This window comes from Paroedura picta, chromosome 7 (assembly GCF_049243985.1).
Source record: "Paroedura picta isolate Pp20150507F chromosome 7, Ppicta_v3.0, whole genome shotgun sequence".
NCBI classification, from domain to species: Eukaryota; Metazoa; Chordata; class Lepidosauria; order Squamata; family Gekkonidae; genus Paroedura; species Paroedura picta.
Genome location: NC_135375.1, coordinates 24,102,017 through 24,120,814, shown reverse-complemented (window position 1 = coordinate 24,120,814; position 18,798 = coordinate 24,102,017). Strand labels below are relative to the sequence as shown.

General features: G+C 45.0%; 1 protein-coding gene across 1 annotated transcript in view; it reads left to right on the top strand.

Annotated features, from left to right (window-relative positions):
* Nucleotides 1–16,691, top strand: part of EMB (embigin) — a 33,888-nt gene extending 17,197 nt beyond the window's left edge. Inside the window, exons 4-10 of the mRNA XM_077347085.1 lie at nt 2,261–2,450; nt 4,037–4,125; nt 6,126–6,253; nt 7,967–8,249; nt 9,956–9,989; nt 10,842–10,917; nt 13,113–16,691. Coding sequence (XP_077203200.1) covers nt 2,261–2,450; nt 4,037–4,125; nt 6,126–6,253; nt 7,967–8,249; nt 9,956–9,989; nt 10,842–10,899 — 782 coding nt within the window. The 3' untranslated portion in view covers nt 10,900–10,917; nt 13,113–16,691. The remainder of the gene's footprint in view (nt 1–2,260; nt 2,451–4,036; nt 4,126–6,125; nt 6,254–7,966; nt 8,250–9,955; nt 9,990–10,841; nt 10,918–13,112) is intronic.
* Nucleotides 16,692–18,798: the final 2,107 nt, after the last annotated feature.

Sequence of the window (18,798 nt, the reverse complement as noted above, 5' to 3'; positions counted from 1 at the left end):
GAGAGGGATGTCCACAGAATGGGGACCTCATCCATGTGCTCTTCTGCAATGTGCCAAACATCTCTCCTCTTGGATTGCTTTTGTTCAGGATAATAACATTAGGGAAAGAAGGCCAAAGGTCTTTCTGCATGTACCCGTGATCTCAGAATCATAACTAGAACATAACTAGAACAACCCCCTACTCAATGAAAAATGAGCCTAAATCATCCATGAATCCTTGTACATCCTATGATGCAGTTATTTCTGGTTCCACAGCTGGAAGTGACATCATAGGATGCTGTTTGGACCCCTCCTCTCATTATCCCATGCTGCCCCATTGCATGATGCTAGAGTCTAGGAGCCAAGTTTTGGAGGTGAAATTGGCCATCCTAGACCAAAACAACTTCCATGTATTAACAAGGGGGTACAAGGGCAACAAGTTTCAGAACATCTAGCTAACGAGCAGAACTAACAAAAGACTAAACCAATTCAGACAAATAGCAGAGGGAAAGCAGACCATCCCATTGCAATGTACACAATAAGGAGAAATATCAACCCTACCGCTATTAGAGACACCAGGAATGAAGTCTGGATGCTATTGCAAAACAGCAACCCTCATGGCCCTTTGCCCTTCTTCACACCATGTGGGAAGTAGCCACTTCTCCCATGGCAGGCAGCCTTCCCAGTACAGGTGGCCTCTCATGCACAAATGCCTGCCAGGCTGGAAACTACCTTTGGCAGCGCACGAGGGAGGGACTTGTATCAGATTCCAACCGGGCAGGTGCTGCACTTACAGTGAAAGAGAGGATGAAATTACTAATTTGGGTTCCTGCTTACTCCAAAGGACTTAAGAGTGTTTGTTTTCCTTTTCTGATCAGAATCTTAACCAGTGACATAAAAAGGCGTGTCTGTTATTTGTTATGTTTATTCCTATGCTGTTCTACAACTGACTATACCCTCCAAAGAGTGCTTCAGTCTGCTGATGTGAACAGACTAGCCATGAGATGTATGCTTGGTGTCAACCAGGGCCAGGGTTTGAGAAGACCTGGCCCCAACCTGGCAAAATGAGCTCCTGGAGGCAGGAACTGACACTGTTCCAAAGGGCTTGTAGTGCAGTGCTCTTCTGCTAGGTGTTTGGTCAAGGCCAGTGAATCTACTGAGAATCATTCATAGGGGCCCTTCTCTGTACTCTTCTCCCATCCAGAACTGATTAGTGAGCAGACTGACAGATGACTACATTTGGCAGCTTCAGTGAACAGAATCATATTAAAGGATGTTATTTTTAAAACTTTTAAATTTTAAAACTTTTAAAACTTTTAAACAGTAGATTTACTGTTATTATTGAAGTGGATTATTTTATTGAACTGCTGCACACCACCCCAAGACAGCTATGCAGAGAGGGCTGGTTATAGAAACAGAAGAATAAATAAAAATAAAATATTGCACTGTACAGCAGGGGTAGTCAACCTGTGGTCCTCCAGATGTTGATGGACTACAATTCCCATGAGCCCCTGCCAGCATGTGCTGGCAGGGGCTCATGGGAATTGTAGTCCAGGGACATCTGGAGGACCACAGCTTAATTACCCCTGCTGTACAGCATACAGCTATAGGATAGCTGAAGCAAATGACCAAGAGCACCTACAGAAGACTGCAAGAATAGTAATGGGAAAACTTCGGGGTAGGTTTGTTTTTTTAAGACATGGAGTTTCCATGGAGGGTATTGAAGGTTTTTAACACCTGACTGTGTCAGTCTGCAAAATGATGTTAACATCTGTTTAAAATGTTGCTCCAACTCATTGGAGGTAAGTTTGACAGACTGATTTAGAGTTTTCTCATGTAACATGTTAGTAAATACTCGATTCCAGTGGTAGCTGGGGCCTTTCAGAAAAGGGGTGCTCCAAGTTCTGCTGACGCTACACCCAGCTATCAGGCCCCACCCACTTAAATACAGCCTGCATTCCCCAGTCCCAGTCATGTTAGTAGTGGTGCAATGGGAAAACTGGCTTCTGAACAATTGAAATCATCTTCAACTTTTTTTGCTTTCTTTGTGTTGCCTAACATCCTGTTCACACTTACCCAATACTGACCTTCAGAGATCCATGCTCTGACATGGTGTGCGTCCTGCTCAATTCACTCTAAATTCTTTCCAGCAAAAGAGGGATGGACTGAAGCCATCTTCCCCATTCAGGTCAGCAGACTACATGCCAATTTGAAAGGAGGAGTTGCAAAAATGTTGGAAACTTTTTACAACTTTATATTTGTGCCTTTCTTTTCCCAACAGAACTTTCGACGGTGGTGAAAAATATCACATTAATGCAACCAACTGTCCTCGGACTCATATGCACCTTAGAAATTAATCCTTCGCTGGACAAAGAAACAGTTGAGGTCACGTGGAGGATGGGTAACACAATGGTCAGAAAGGACAGTGCCACCAAGGATGAACTTCAAAATATTTGGAGCACTGAGTATAAGTGAGCGGCTGTTATGATTTGGCTGGCATATTTTAAAGGCTATTTGTCTACATATGAGAATGAAGTATCGTAAACATGTCCCTCTGAATCACTTTATTTCTTATATATGTGGATTATTCTCTCGACCCAGGCCAAGGCCTTTTTGGTCCTGGCCCCAGCCTGGTGGAATGAGCTCCTAGGAGAGCTAAGGGCCCTGAAGGAGCTCTTGCAGTTCTGCAGGGCCTGCATGATGGAACTCTTCTGCCAGGTCTAGGGTTGAGGCCAGGGCTGTTAAGATCTGGGCTCCTCCCTCTTGACTAAGTAGATCTGGCTACCCCCTATGAACCCCCTGAGGCATTTTTACGTACTACACGGTAGTATAGCCCATACTTTCTAGTATGGCGCCAGTATGGTGTAGCGGTTAGGAGTGCGGACTTCTAATCTGGCATGCCGGGTTTGATTCTGCGCTCCTCCACATGCAACCAGCTGGGTGACCTTGGGCTCGCCACGGCACTGATAAAACTGTTCTGACTGAGCAGTGATATCAGGGCTCTCTCAGCCTCACCCACCCCACAGGGTGTCTGTTGTTGGGAGAGGAAAGGGAAGGCGACTGTAAGCCGCTTTGAGCCTCCTTCGGGTAGGGAAAAGCTGCATATAAGAACCAACTCTTCTTCTTCTTCTTCTTCTTCTTCTTCTTCTTCGTCTTCTTCTTCTTCGTCTTCTTCTTCTTCTTCTAACATCGTATCCAAGGCATTTTATGACTCATTTAGTACAGTGCAGAACTAGTACCTGTGTAATAGTGCAGGGATCACAGCCTGTCATACCGTTGGGTAGGCTTGCCAACTTTCAAGTGAGGGCTGGAGATGTCCCAAAATTACAACTGATCTCCAGACCATAGAGAACAGTTCCTCTGGAGCAAATGGCTGCTTTAGGGGGTGAACTCTATGGCATTATACCCTGCTGAGCTCCCTCTTTCACCAAACCTGCTTTCCACAGACTCCACCCTTAAAATCTCCAGGAATTTGCTGACCCAGAATTGGCAACCCTACCATTACTCTACCAGTGCTGGCCAAGGCATAATCTACTGCCCTTGGCAGTATGAATAGAAGAGGGTTCTAGCTCATTGTTCTTCTTTGTCTTGTGAACTTCCTCTCCCACAGTATATAGAGGGTAGCCAGGTGCCCTTCCCATCCATCACCTCCCAGCTATCAGTAATGGTGGGATACCTAGCTCTGCATGCATTCTGGTGTACTTGTCTGTCTTGGGAATTCTGTTTCTCACTGGAGGCACTGAGTCAACCAGACCTTGGCCAAACCCAGTGCCCACCTCCCTCCAAGCATTTCTTTTTTAGCAACCTCTGATCAGGGGTTGCAGGAACTGCTGGGAAGGGCCATGGCTCATTGGTAGAGCTTCTGTTTGGTATGCAGAAGATACCCGTTGAATCCTTGGCGTCTCTAGTTGGAAGAGCTGGGTAGGAGATGTGAAAGACATCCACCTAAGCCTCTGGAGAGTGTTTAGATTTTCAGATTTTACTTTTGTAGTACAAGCTTGCCTTGTATATTCCTCCCTTAACCAGTTATAATAGAACAATGTATTATTCTTTTCAGGGCAGAGATCAAAAACAGAACCCAGTTGGGAAATTACGCCTGTGTCTTCAAAACTAAGCACGAAGCTGAAGGCAGATTCAATGTGCGAGGTAAGAGCTCACAACATTGCTTCCTTGATGCTATTGTTTATTCATATTAATGCCATATGATTTGATTTTTTGCTGGACTAGAGATGCCAGTGGGCATTTGCTGTTTTAATGGCACTCATGAAGATAAATAAAATCTAGAGACTGAATCTGGCAAACAAAAGAAGGCAGAGTACTTTTGCTATTCCCCCCCCCAAAAAAAAATCAATTGAAAGAATAAATAAGAAAATTCAAGGTCTGATCCACAATCCAGTTGTACTATGATGGCAACTTTCCTGGTGCAGAATTGGGGCTGAAATGAAGATTTTTGCATTGCATTTTCTGTAGTGCAATGGGAAATATTTTATTTACTTGTAACTTACACACACACACACACACACACACACACACACAATGTTATATGGTGGTGCCCTAGGACAGGGGTAGTCAACCTGTGGTCCTCCAGATGTTCACGGACTACAATTCCCATGGGCCCTGCCAGCATGTTCTGACAGGGGCTCGTGGGAATTGTAGTCCGTGAACATCTGGAGGACCACAGGTTGACTACCCCTGCCCTAGGATGTTACCTCCTGTCCTTTGTGCTTTTCTCTTATGGCCAAAGTAGACGTATGCATTTTTCCTATTGGCTTGTGATGATTTTGCAAGGTAGATTAGGCAGAGCAATATTGACTTTTGGCTAGGTTGCCCGGCTCAGTGGACTGAACTCAAGGACAGAACTCGGTTTCTTGAGGTCACTGATTGCCATTCGGCCTGGATACAAAGTTGATTGCATGAGAGATGTACAGATTTTGCTTACCGAAAGGTGCTGGTGCTGTGAACCAGCAAGGTAAATGTTTAGCTGTGCCATTAGGTAGACACAGCTCATCAGCGTGATGTTGTTTCTGTTCCAAATGAAAATGATATGAAGATGTGCTCTAGCAGGGTCCAGGAGCGATCCAGACTAACAGAAGTTCCAAAAACATGCCTGACAGAGAAAAACCGAATGCAAGAATAACACTCACTTCTCACAAAGATTTGTGCGGAAGTGTGCAGTACAGCAGTGGTCTGCAGCCTTTTCTAGGCTGCGGACCGGCGGCAGCGGGGAGGGCAATTGCCCGGCCGCTCATGCCACGCATGCGCGGCACTCCGTGCATGTGCCCATGCGCGGCACGGCACGGCCCTGCGGAGGCAGGGAGCCACGGCCCAGTGCCAAGGCCGCCAAGGCCCGGCACCGGGCCACAGCCCGGTGGTTGGGGACCACCGCAGTACAGGATGCAGGACTCCCCGCATTTAAAAAAATATTTTGCTTTTTAAAAATCTCATTGTGATTCCTCAAGTCCTGATTAATTTTCTGACATTATCTCCTGTTTTGTTTCTGCTCACTTCTTCCCATGGGCACAGGATTGGCAACAGTTTTTTACTGCTGCTCGCCCTTTTTACTGAAATGGGGGTAGTGTATAAAGGGCAGCCTGATGAAAGAAGGTATTCGACTGAAGATGCAAGTTGCTGAATTATTAACATGCGACTAATTATAAAACAGTCATGCCCCTTGATGAATGCCACTCATATATTAATGATGCGTTACCTTAGATGCACAGTCACGGTCACAGAGTTGTGCAAGGATCTTTGGGAAAGCTTGCTCTCGAGCTGTAAATGCATTCACTTGCCACAGGAGTAGTTATGCAGATGTTTGTGGAAGGCAAAAGAAAAATTGACTTTCTGAAAAGCGACAGAGAAGGGACTGTGGATCAGCTGTAGAGGCTCTCTTTTGCATGCAGAACATCCCAGCTTTAATCCCTAGCGTCTCCTGTGAAGCTAATTCCCTGTGTATCAGCCTAGCTAGAAATAGCTGCAATTTGATAAAGACATAAGAAATCCAATGTCTAGTTGCAAGACAGGGTTGAGATAACAGGCTTGTTAATTCTGAAATCTAAATAGCTGAATATGTATGATAGAGGCTGAATATACACCTTGCAGGCCTTTGGCTGCGTCACTTCATGGAGGTTTTCTGTGTTTTATCTTAGTGCCTGAAATAGAAGGAAAATCCAAGAGCATAATTAGTTATGAAGGAGATTCCGTGGTCATGTCATGTAACAGTGGCAAACATTCTCCAGCAAACTGGGTCTGGTATACAATGAATGGAAGTGAAGAGGTAAAAGTTTTGCATCTATGCTGAAAGGGGAAAATCGTGGTCTCTAAAAACATACTGGAAACAGTAAGGTTCTAGTAATGAGACTATAAAATCAACCAGAACAAGTTTTGTCTTCCTGTATTTTTAAAATGAGCCTCTTGTGGCTCAGGGTGGTAAGGTAGCAGACATGCAGTCTGAAAGCTCTGCCCATGAGGCTAGGAGTTCGATCCCAGCAGCCGGCTCAATGTTGACTCAGCCTTCCATCCTTCCAATCTCGGTAAAATGTGTATCCAGCTTGCTGGGGGGTAAAATGGTAAGGACTGGGGAAGGGAATGGCAAACCGCCCCGTATTAAGTCTGCCATGAAAACGCTAGAGGGCATCACCCCAAGGGTCAGACATGACCTTAGGGTACTTGTGGATTGTAAACTAAACATGAGCAGGCAGTGTGATGCAGCGGTAAAAAAGGTGAATGCCATTTTGGGCTGTATCAACAGGGGCATCACATCAAAATCACAAGATGTCATAGTCCCATTGTATACGGCAGTGGTCCCCAACCTGCGGGCCGCGGCCCGGAGCCGGGCCGCAAAGGCCATGGCGCCGGGCCGCGGCTCCCTCTCCCTGCCCCCCCCCCGCAGTAAAAAACTTCCCAGGCCGCAATCTTGCGGCCCGGGAAACTTCTTACTGCGGGGAGGGCGGGGAGAGGGAATCAGGGCCGGGCCGCGCCCGCGCGGCCCGCGGGTGCGGCCCGATCCACGGGTGAGGCCCGCGGGCGTGGCCGGGCGTGGCTCGCGGGCGCGGCCCGATTCACGGGTGCGGCCCGCGGGCGCGACCGGGCGCGGCTCGCGGGCGCGGCCCGATCCGCGGGCGCGGCGGGGCGCGGCTCGTGGGCGTGGCCCGCGCGGTCCCTGCGGGCGCGGCCAGATGCCCTGCCGGTCCCCAGCCTAATAAAGGTTGGGGACCACTGGTATACGGCACTGGTCAGACCACACCTGGAGTACTGTGTGCAGTTCTGGAGGCCACACTTCAAGAAGGATGTAGATAAAATTGAAAGGGTACAGAGGAGAGCAACGAAGATGATCTGGGGCCAAGGGACCAAGCCCTATGAAGATAGGTTGAGGGACTTGGGAATGTTCAGCCTGGAGAAAAGGAGGTTGAGAGGGGACATGATAGCCCTCTTTAAGTATTTGAAAGGTTGTCATTTGGAGGAGGGCAGGATGCTGTTCCCATTGGCTGCAGAGGAAAGGACATGCAGTAATGGGTTTAAACTACAAGTACAACGATATTGGCTAGATATCAGGAAAAAAATTTTCACAGTCAGAGTAGTTCAGCAGTGGAATAGGCTGCCTAAGGAGGTGGTGAGCTCCTCCTCACTGGCAGTCTTCAAGCAAAGGTTAGATACACACTTTTCTTGGATGCTTTAGGATGCTTAGGGCTGATCCTGCATTGAGCAGGGGGTTGGACTAGATGGGCCTGTATGGCCCCTTCCAACTCTATGATTCTATGACCCGGTGCTTGCACGGGGGATACCTTTACCTTTATTTTTAAAATGTCCTGCTGTCCTACCATGTTTTTCGTACATCAAGACGGGAGAATAAATGTCCTCCATAAACATGGAGGACATTTAGACATTTTAGACAGATGCTGAGTTTCTAATGGTGCATGAGTTTGTTAAAACTGATTTTGTTTCATCCTCGATAAAGTTTCAAACTTGTTTCCTCCCCCCCCCCCGCCAGGCTGTTATTAATGATACTCTGAGGCCAGAAAAATATGAAGTCACAAGTCATCAAAATGTAACCAAACTGAAGGTGGAGAGCCTCGCAGAGAAGGATGCAGGTTTTTACTGGTGTGAAGCCGTATTTTCGCAACTGGGCGAAAGCAGAAGAAACGCATCCCTTAAAGTTCTGACCTACATGGCACCTCTCAAACCGTTCCTTGTAATAGTCGCTGAAGTCATTGTTTTAGTGGCTCTTATTTTCATCTATGAAATATACACCACGAAGAAAAAAACTGTTGCTGGTAAGATACAGAGGAAATCTATTTTGCAGTACACTTGCTTGGTTTTTAAAACACTCATTCCATGTTAGGGCCTGGGTTCAGTTCACAAAGCGGCTCCTCACACATAAAGCCCTTCAGGACCGAAGACTTGCCTGTTTGCAGGGCTCCCAGAATGGCAACTGCATTTTGCTCCTTGACCCTTCGGGGAGGTTTATCCTGACCCTGGGCTTTTCTACTTATGATTCCTACATTGTGGGTGGTGCGATGTATCCATTTCCAATGGCTGTCCGTGGCCAGGTTATTCAGACAGGACTTTGAACGATGTTTGTATCTTGTTTGTGAGGAGCTGCACTTAGTTGGCCGGCCAGCTGCTGCTCAGTCTGTTTTGAAATTGTATTTGTTTAATTATGTCCTGTTTTTTTGCCCCAATGAGGATTCAAAGCATCTTGGAATACTGTAGAAATGCTACAAAAACAACAGGATAAGTGGGGGGGGGGGGGGGAGACGTCTGAGTGAACAGAATAAGGGGATCTCTGTTTCTTCCCTTCCCCTCTCCTCCCTGTTTGATAAGAAGTGATGTCTTCTTCCCACAGGAAAGTCTAGGATTCATTTTAGAGCATCTCTTTATATGTCAAAATCCCTCTCACATTTTTCCCTCAATGGTCTCTTAAGGAGTGGTGAAGAAACAAGGTCCAGAGTGGGATGGTGCCCCCCAAATCAGGCAACCTGGCCACTCTAGATTAGATTTATGGGAAATTATTTTTTGTTCTTAGAAACTCTTCCCTTTGTAGACACATAACATAGGCCACTGTGTTGTTCCAGTGGGGATTAGCCAAAAGCTGTCAAGCAGTAAACTAATTTTCAAGCTCTCTTCCTTAGGCTCAGTCTTAAATAAACAGCAAAAGACAGAGGGAGGGAGGGAGGGAGGGAGGGAGGGAAGGAAGGAAGGAAGGAAGGAAGGAAGGAAGGAAGGAAGGAAGGAAGGAAGGAAGGAAGGAAGGAAGGAAGGAAGGAAGGAAGGAAGGAAGGAAGGAAGGAAGGAAGGAAGGAAGGAAGGAAAAAGACAAAGTTGCGGGAGGTTAGGGAAAGAAAAAAAATGTTGTTGGTAGAAGCCATGATATGTTATAATCCCACGTATAATATGTTACAGTCTTAACATGGTGGTTTAGGAAGTTCTTTGTAGATTAATTAGGTTAGAATATGCCTAGCACTAAAGGTTGCAAGTGAAACCAAAATATGCTGGTACAAAGAAACAATGGCTGCTCTCTTTTTGAATAAATGCAGTCCAAGGGTTATCTGACTCTTTCCCCATTGATGGATCCCATGTAAGGCAGAGGCAAAGAAAAGGGGTTATCTTTGCCTTGACAAAACAAGAGATTAATTTTAGATGATACACTAGGTCCAGAATCAATGGTGGCAAATTGGAGGAAAGACATATTTTATTTTCCCTTCAGACAGAACCCCATCCTCAGGCTGTAGGTCAAATTCTGGATGGCTAAATTTGGATTCCTCAAAGTAGACCAAATTTCCAGCTAGCCAATGACCAGTAAGTTCTGCACTTCTCAACTATGCTCAGTTTGCCTGAGTAGAAACCACAGAGCTTCCTGGGCTTCAGGCTGGATCCTGGTTGCAGCATTTCTTAGAGTAATATCAATGCTATTATTGAGACAGTATCATCATATTAAAGGAAATAGCAAACTAAGCACAGGATTTTGTTTGTTTCACAGAAGGTGAAAAAGAATTTGAACAAATAGAACAACTGTAAGTCCTGATTTTGTTTTGTGTTTGTTGCAGAAAGTGTTGTGATGCTTTAATGATACAGGGTAGGAATTCCTAACCAGGGGTCCATGGACCCCTGGGTGTCCACAGGAGCTCTGGAGGTGGTCCACAGCCTTTCTACTCCTGCCTTAATGGACTTGGCCACAAGCTAGGGAACAGCCACTTCCATTGTTCCCCCCAAAGCATGAGTTTTCTCCCACCTGTCTCTCCCTCCCCTCAGTCCTCTTCAACATGGATGGTGTCATGTCACTTCTGGGAGATGTGGCAGGGAGACATGGCCATCTGACATCACTTCCAGGGCTCCTCAAAAGCCTGCAAAATTATTTCAGGGCCTCCTTCATGCATTTTTTTGCTATTACATTCACCCGCCATTGGTTTGCAGCTATTAACTCTAGCTAATGGGAGGAGGGATGCTCTGTTCTTCATATGTGCCATTGCTAAGTATGATTTCCAGATTATTTAAACTCTGTAAACTGCCCTGAGACTAGGGGGAAGGGCAGGGTATAAGTGTAAAAATAACTAAATAAAATGTTTTTTTTTCTTATGACCATGGTTCTCAGATAGAAGATATTGGTAATCTGAAGAGACATGCTTGTTTAACACAAGATAATGGGATTAAGTGACAAACTGCATGTCAGAATAAACTATGAGATCACATAGAGAGAATGTATAGGTCATATAACATCAGATACAATACTTTCCCATGAAGTTAGGTTGCACATGCTTCTGTTGGTACGAAGCAGTCAAGTATAGAGAAATAAGGTGATATAAATGCATAATGAATAGTATTAAGTCATGATATGAAGTGTTGACTATAACACTTTCTCCTTACAGAAAACTAGAGGACAGTAATGGTGTGGAAAACAGTACTACTAGACACAGGAAAGTTTAAGTGCCTTGTGAGAAGCTGGTAAGTCCAATGTATGTTTGAGAACATGGAAACAAGTCTTGTACTGCATCAGGATCATTTGCTTTCACTGTAGTTTCGAAACCTCCAGGGCTAGACACATATTAAAAAAACATGCACAAAGTTAGCTTATCCTTATCCATGGTTCCTCTATATCAGTGATTCCCAAAGTGGGCGCTACCGCCCCCTGGTGGGTGCTGCAGCGATCCAGGGGGGCGGCGATGGGCCACAGGTGCATTTGGGGGCGATGAATAACTATTTTAAAAAAATTAATTTCCAGGGCGCTGAGTAATATTTTTTTCTGGAAAGGGGGTGGTAGGCCAGATAAGTTTGGGAACCACTGCTCTCTATATTTGTGAAATAGCCTGGGCATGGAATGTGTCCAGCTGTCCAAGTTGGAATAGAGTCAATCAGGGTGCAGCCAGCTTTGGCCCTGCCCCTGCAGCTCCCACCCTCTGTCCCTGGATTCTAGCCCCTTTGCTCTCAGATGCACCATAGTACCTGGAGCCAGCAGCAGGTAAGGAGAGAGGGCCCTGGGCAAAGGGCTGTGGTGGAGGACCTACTAACGGAGGCCTCTTGGCCTGCTAGGCTGGGCCTGCTAAGGAGGGCCTTCCGGCCTGCTAGGCTGGGCCTGCTAGCGAGGGCCTTCTGGCCTGCTGACTGCCTGCTAAGGAGCTTTGTCCTGGGCCTGCTAACGAGCTGCCCAGCCCCCACCCGCCCCACTTGATCCGGCTGCGAGCTGTGGCCCAAAGCCACCTTAAGCTGCTTGGCCAGGGGAGGGAACCCTTTCAACCCCCCTTCTTAGGAACTGGCTTTGAAGCTAGTTTGATATAATAATTGTAGCACAGTAAGTGTTTATGCAACTGGATTGAAACAGGAACAGGATTCTGCCTTAGAATACAGTTATGGACTTTGAGATACCACTGTGATATCCAAATTATTCAATCACAAACAGAGACTAAGAAAAAAAATTGATTGGAGGAAGGGTCAGAAGGAAGATGATAGTTTCCTCCACCTTTCTCTCCATGTTTCCCAAATTTTAGTGTAACAGGAGAGATTCTACTACTTTTTAAAACTAACATACAGGGAAAGTATGTCCTGTTTTGGAAGTGGAATATGGTGGTATTGGGGAGGGAAAATTCCGCATTGATAGGACTATGCATAGACTGGGTGTTAGGGGATCAGTATGGATTTTGACTGAACTTCAGGGAATAGAAGCAATCAGAAACTGTGTCCAAAACTTCCTGTACTTTTCAGATCAGAAATACCTGAAATGATGCAAGGAATTCCTGAAAGTTATCTCCTGAAATTCTGGGGCGCTTTTTCACATTATTTGGATCACTTTTTTGAATAAGCAGTAGACCCAGCGTTTGAATACCCATGAATGCAATGGAAGTTAGCATAGACAGGGATAGAGAATTGCCTGCTGAAAATAGGATGCCAGCATTACCACAGTTTTCAATGGGTAGTAGACAAGGCTTCTGAAGACTATGTTGAATTCAGTGGGTGGTAGATCTGGCCTTTAGACCAATAAATATTCCTGAAGCTGCACCCTATCAAGAGTAAGGAGATGCCCTTTATCATCTGGTCCATTTCTGCCCAGCCACCGGATCTCTGTATTCAGGGGGTTGAGCTTTAGGCAGCTTTGCTGGAACCAGTCTGCCGCATCTCCCAGAAACCTGACCGCCCAGGTAGACCTGGGTGTCATCCACATATTGGTAACATCCCAGCCCATATCTCTGGATGAGCTGGCCTAGAGGGTGGATGAAGATGGTAAAAATATATGCAGGTGTTAAAGATATATAAAATATTAAAAAATATATAAAGTGTACTGTGAGGATGTCACGTGGGTCACAGTACCCAGCTAGTGGACTGCATTCTACTTCACAAGGCATCATCTTGATTGATTGATTTAAATATCCAACATTGTCAGTGTACATGACACCTGTTACGGTCCCATATGACAGCCCTCACAATATGAACAGACTAGTCTAAAGTTGGGCAGGCTTGTCTTAAAGCATCAGAGCTCCCCCTACCCGCCAAATATGTGAAGCCATAGTCTGACAAAATAATCTGAATTTTTTGTCCTCGGTATTTTTGTTTTAAAAGTTAGGTGTATATGTTAATCAAAGTAAAAAAAAATACAGATCTGTTTGTACCTCTAAAATGCAATTTATCTGTTCATTTAATTCTGGAAGGACAAAGGAGACAGATTCATCATGCAAGAAAATGAAGGGGAACGATATCCAGCAAAGCCATTGACAGTTGGCATCTGGTGATTGCCTTTTAGATGTGTTGGGTAGAATAATATTGTTTAGAAAATGCCTTTTCAGTAATAAATGTATTAAGATGATGCTAACATGCACACAAGTACAGTTTGCTTCTCTTTGTCATTCTCAGTGACACCAAACTGAGCTTTCTGGGCTATTGTCAGCCTCAACCTTCAGTCATTTGTATAACAACTGGACAAAATTAGTCTGATATGCATATTAACCGAACAAAATTTGAGTCCAATGGCACCACTAAGAGCAACAGAGTTTTATTCAAGGTGTGAGGTTTCCTATGCATGCACAATTGTCTGCGGAAGGGCTCATGAACATGAAAGCTCACACCTAGGATAAAACTTGGTGCGTCTTAAAGGTGCCATTAGACTCAAATTTTGCTCTGCTACTTCAGACCAACCTGGCTACCCACCTGAATCTATGTGTAATATTTGTGATTTTTTTATATGCGAATGGCAATAAATGAAGAGTACTCAAATCCCAGTTTCTGTCATGTAAGGTTCACAGTACGTGAATCCATACCAGCCATGACTCACAAGCAAAAGAAACACTGCTACTTGGTTGGGAATTTGTATTTCTGGCTTTTCATTCCCAACAAGCTAAGCCGAATCTGTACAAGAAATGGCTGGTGGGCCGTATTCATCCATTGTTGTATTGATCATGAACTTCTCTTAGACTCTCAAGAATCTCCTCTGTCTTTTTATATGAATAGAGTGCAGCTAGATAAGGTATTGGAGATTTATGATCAGGTGGTGAAGACTTAGCCTAAAGCTCTGATATTGGTTCAGAAGAGTGGATAAACCATTCTCCCTGTACTACTTTGCACGATAAATATCCCCTCCAATATTACTTTAAGCCTGGTGGGTTGTCCGTTGAATAGCAGGGAAGATTGTTCCCCTTTACTGACCCTGTATCATGGTTGCGATCCCAGCCCCTAGCTATGGCTGTTTTTAAATAGAAATGAAGACACTGGGAGACCCAATGACCTGCATCTTAAACAGGTGCTCCCTAAGTCACTAGCCTTCATTAATATGTAGCTGTAACAGAAAACAAACAAGAGTTCCATCTTTTTGGAATCATCACATCTGATAAACCAGTCATATCAGTTCTGACATGTAGCAATACTAAGGATCATGGGTAGCATGACATTTAAAGACAACAAGCCATGTTTATTATGTATACATTATTTATCACAGAGATGTTTAAACCGTTCATATAAATAGATTTCCCCTCTAGTGTTCTCTGGATAGGTAAAATGTTAGAGAATGTAAAAGATCTGTGTAACAAATGTTTATATTTTAAGCTAAATAATTTTTAGAATCTTACATACGTTAACATTATCTCCTTTTCTTGGGTCCACAGATTACAGATACCCAAGCACTGACATCAACTTTTCCCCAATTTGTTCTGAAAATATCCTCTCTGTGTACAGTCTGGATATTGAATCTTTAAAAAATCCACTTTAGATAGCCAAGTTCATTTTGCAGTACTAGTGAATAACGGAGAATGTAGCACAAAAGTGCTAATTCCCTTCCCTCCTTGGTGCTATCCACAGTCCAAGATTCACTGATTAAGAATGAAAATATAACCCCTGAGATTACATCCCTCTCCCCTACAGCAAGTTACCATAGAACCATGTCAGTAGTTTGTGTTGATCCAGGCAACCAGGCAGAGGTCCTGCAAGGCAATTAGGGGTCATGTATATTTGGCCAGAGTCTCTTGTGGCGCAGAGTGGTAAGGCAGCCATCTGAAAGCTTTGCCCATGAGGCTGGGAGTTCAATCCCAGCAGCCGGCTCAAGGTTGACTCAGCCTTCCATCCTTCCGAGGTCGGTAAAATGAGTACCCAGCTTGCTGCTGGGGGGTAAACGGTAATGACTGGGGAAGGCACTGGCAAACCACCCCGTATTGAGTCTGCCAAGAAAACGCTGGAGGGCGTCACCCCAAGGGTCAGACATGACTCGGTGCTTGCACAGGGGATACCTTTACCTTTTTTATATTTGGCCAGCAGTAGCAGAGGATGGGAGAAAGTGACTAGAATTTGCCAACATACACATCCTGCGTGTTGCCTCCATTAACTCTGGTGAGACCTTGCTTGTATGTAGTTGTTCAAAGCCAACAGCCTTCCACGCCACACTCTTCAAAAGGCATGCGGTATTGTTGGAGCACCTTAGGGAGGAGGATCGCTAAGCCATGTACTGCAAGGGGAAAAGACCATAGAAGACATGTATAGAGGTCCTTCAATATGGGATATGTTCCCTCCCCTTGCTCACATGTGCACTAAGGAGTGTTCTTCTGTCTCCAACTGCAGGAATGCAGTGGCCATTCCTGTTAGGGTTTTGCAGCTGTTGCCTTGAGGTAAGACATATGCAAGGGATCTGAAAAATAACACATTTTCACAATGCACTCTTTACTGTTATCAGACTAGGCTATTTAAGGACATCAGAAGAGCCCTGATGGATCTGACCAGCGGTTCACCTAGTCCAGCATCCTTAGTTCAATGAACAGGCCAGTGAATAAGGGACAGAATTCAAATCCTTCTTGTGCTGCAGATGTGCTGGGATTGGCAGTAGAGGTAGTTAAGAATTCTGTGGTTTCTGACAGCTGCAGAGATGAAATGGGAATTTTTCCATTGAGCTCAATAGGAGTTTTGCCTCTTAGGTTAGCTGTTTTGTCAGTCATGCTGATATCAAGGGGGAACCCTGGTCTGAGGTCCTCAGAGTCCCAAATAAATCCCCACCACTACCAGTGACCCCAGCACCTTCCAGTTTTTGGCCTTACCCCAATGTGGTAGCAACAGCAGAAATTTTTGACCACTGTATTATTAATGCTACATCACTCACTATAATTCGACTGCCGTGATGGATTTTGAAGATATATCAAGGTAAGGGATTTAACTGGAGATCCAACACACCATGAGACAATACAACTAAAGACTGTAATATAATTCTCTTCCAGTGAAATGAAAGACACATTTCATTTGGGTTAGAATGTCCCGTTTTAAATCAGAGGCAATTCTGGAATTAATCCACAACTTTTCATTCAAACTCACCCTTTCCCATATCCTTTTAGAGGTAGAAAAAGCCTGGAGATTTATGTGAACAGAGAGCCAAAGAATTCATTGTCTAAAACCTTATACTATTGCAATCTTAGATCATGCAAAGATGAAGCCAGAAGAACAAAATCTTCTGAACAAATACCATGCTAATAAGCCAATTCTTTTTACTAAGTCGTGCAATATCATCCCAGCTGTTACGGCGTCTTATGACCTTGTGCACAACAAAGAATGGATTTGCTGACCAAAGATAATTGCTCAGCTCTGAAAAGTTCAGTATATTTGATGCCTTAAAACTCAAGATAGGAAGGCTATGCAAAATGTTTGTGATTTCTGTGCATCAAAGTGTGTGTGTGTGAGAAAGAGTTAAACAGGAAATGTACTGTAGATGATTTGATAGAAGATGTAATCACCTGAAAAATAAAGCCATTTGTAAACATTCACTACTCAGTTTGTTTATTTAAATGAAACATTCGTGTATTCATAACCGACCTCCAACCTGGGGCTCTTGAAATGGCTCATAGCTTTTTATTAAAATATGATGGATCTGACCTTGCCATTGGCACAATCATTGGAAGAAGGTGGCAGGAATGTCTCTTGATACCCCCCCTAGTAGGGTTTGCAAACTCCAGGTAGAACCTGGAGATCTCTTAGAATTACAACAGGTCTCCAGACTGTTGTTGTTGTTAGGTGCGAAGTCGTGTCCAACCATCCATGGACAATGATCCTCCAGGCCTTCCTGTCCTCTACCATTCCCCGGAGTCCATTTAAGTTTGCACCTACTGCTTCAGTGACTCCATCCAGCCACCTCATTCTGTGTCGTCCCCTTCTTCTTTTGCCCTCGATCACTCCCAGCATTAGGCTCTTCTCCAGGGAGTCCTTCCTTCTCATGAGGTGGCCAAAGTATTTGAGTTTCATCTTCAGGATCTGGCCTTCTAAGGAGCAGGCAGGGCTGATCTCCTCTAGGACTGACCGGTTTGTTCGCCTTGCAGTCCAAGGGACTCGCAAGAATCTTCTCCAGCACCAGAGTTCAAAAGCCTCAATTCTTTGACGCTCGGCCTTCCTTATGGTCCAAATTTCACAGCAATACATTGCAGCTGGGAATTGCAACTAGGTCCCAAGACTGTATAGAAATCTATTGCCCTGGAAAAATAGCAGTTTGGCAGGTGGGCTCTAGGCTTGCCATCTCCAGATTGGGAAATATCTGGAGATTGTGAAGGTGGAGCCTGAAGAGGGCAGGGCTTGGATTGGGGATTGACTTAAAGCTATAGAGTAGTAGTAGCTGTGGGCCCCCACCTGTGAATCCATGGATCGCAGCCACATGGACGATGAACTGATCTTTCTTCAAATTTTGGAAGTCCCCCAAGTTTTAATGAAGATCTGTTTAGCATCCATGTGGCCTCAATCAGTGGATTTAGCTACTCACAGATGGGGACCACAGATCACTAATAATATATAGATTTAGATTTTGGAGTCACCCCTGTCTGCGGAAAAGTGTGAAATCGAACTTAAAAAAAAAAGAGCTTGCAGCACCACCAAATAGAATTGCATTCGCTAGAATCGCATGCACAGATAATGGAATGCGCAGTTCAACAGTGGCTCCCGCCAGCTGCAGCTTTAAGTTGGAGCTGCTCCAGGGCAGGAGGTAGAGACTGCCATTAGTTGCTATGGGCCTGGGTGAGATGGAGCAGAATGCTGGTACCTGCTGCAGACACAGCAGAGAAGGATACAGCAGTAGGGACAGTGGAGGCTGGCAGCTCTTGCGGGCACAGCTGAAGTTAGTGGTGGGACCTGGAGACCTGCCAGACTCTGCCATGGTCGGAATATGGGATCCCTTCCCTCCCAAGTCTCACTGCTCTACTGCAGGGGTAGTCAACCTGTGGTCCTCCAGATGTCCATGGACTACAATTCCCATGAGCCTCATAGGAAACGTAGTCCATGGACATCTGGAGGACCACAGGTTGACTACCCCTGCTCTACTGATCCCAAAGGATGGAATCTACAGTGATAGGAGGAGGATGAGAAACAGCAGTCAAGACTTGCCTTTAGGTTATGTTCTCTTACAGCTTTTGGGGACAGCTGAAAATATAGCCCTGTTGGGCAATTATTAGCAGCTGCTTTAAGATGGTGGGGGGAGGACAAGGGTTAGTTTCCTCGTACTTTCCTACAGGACACACAACTGGCAGGACAGTTCTTTATAAAGACTGTATCCTAGGATGAGAGTCATATAGGGATTTTTGTCTGAGATATAGGGATTGTTGTCTGAGATACTGCTCCAGGTGAACAAAATCCCAAAGCAACAGTTGTTTTTTTTCTTTATAAAATCAATACTCTGATATCGAGTGAACTTGCATGTAAAATCATTTGGCCACAGGAGCATTTCAGCATAAAATCTTCCAAAGCTATGCACAGTTCTGCCCTCGGTGCATTAGAATTCCAGCTGCACAAGACATAAGGGGAGCCAAAGCAATCTTTGCAAGCTGGGCAGCCTCTAATGAAGTGAAAATTGCCAGGATGGCCTTGGAGAAGAAAATGAAGACCAACGAAAGG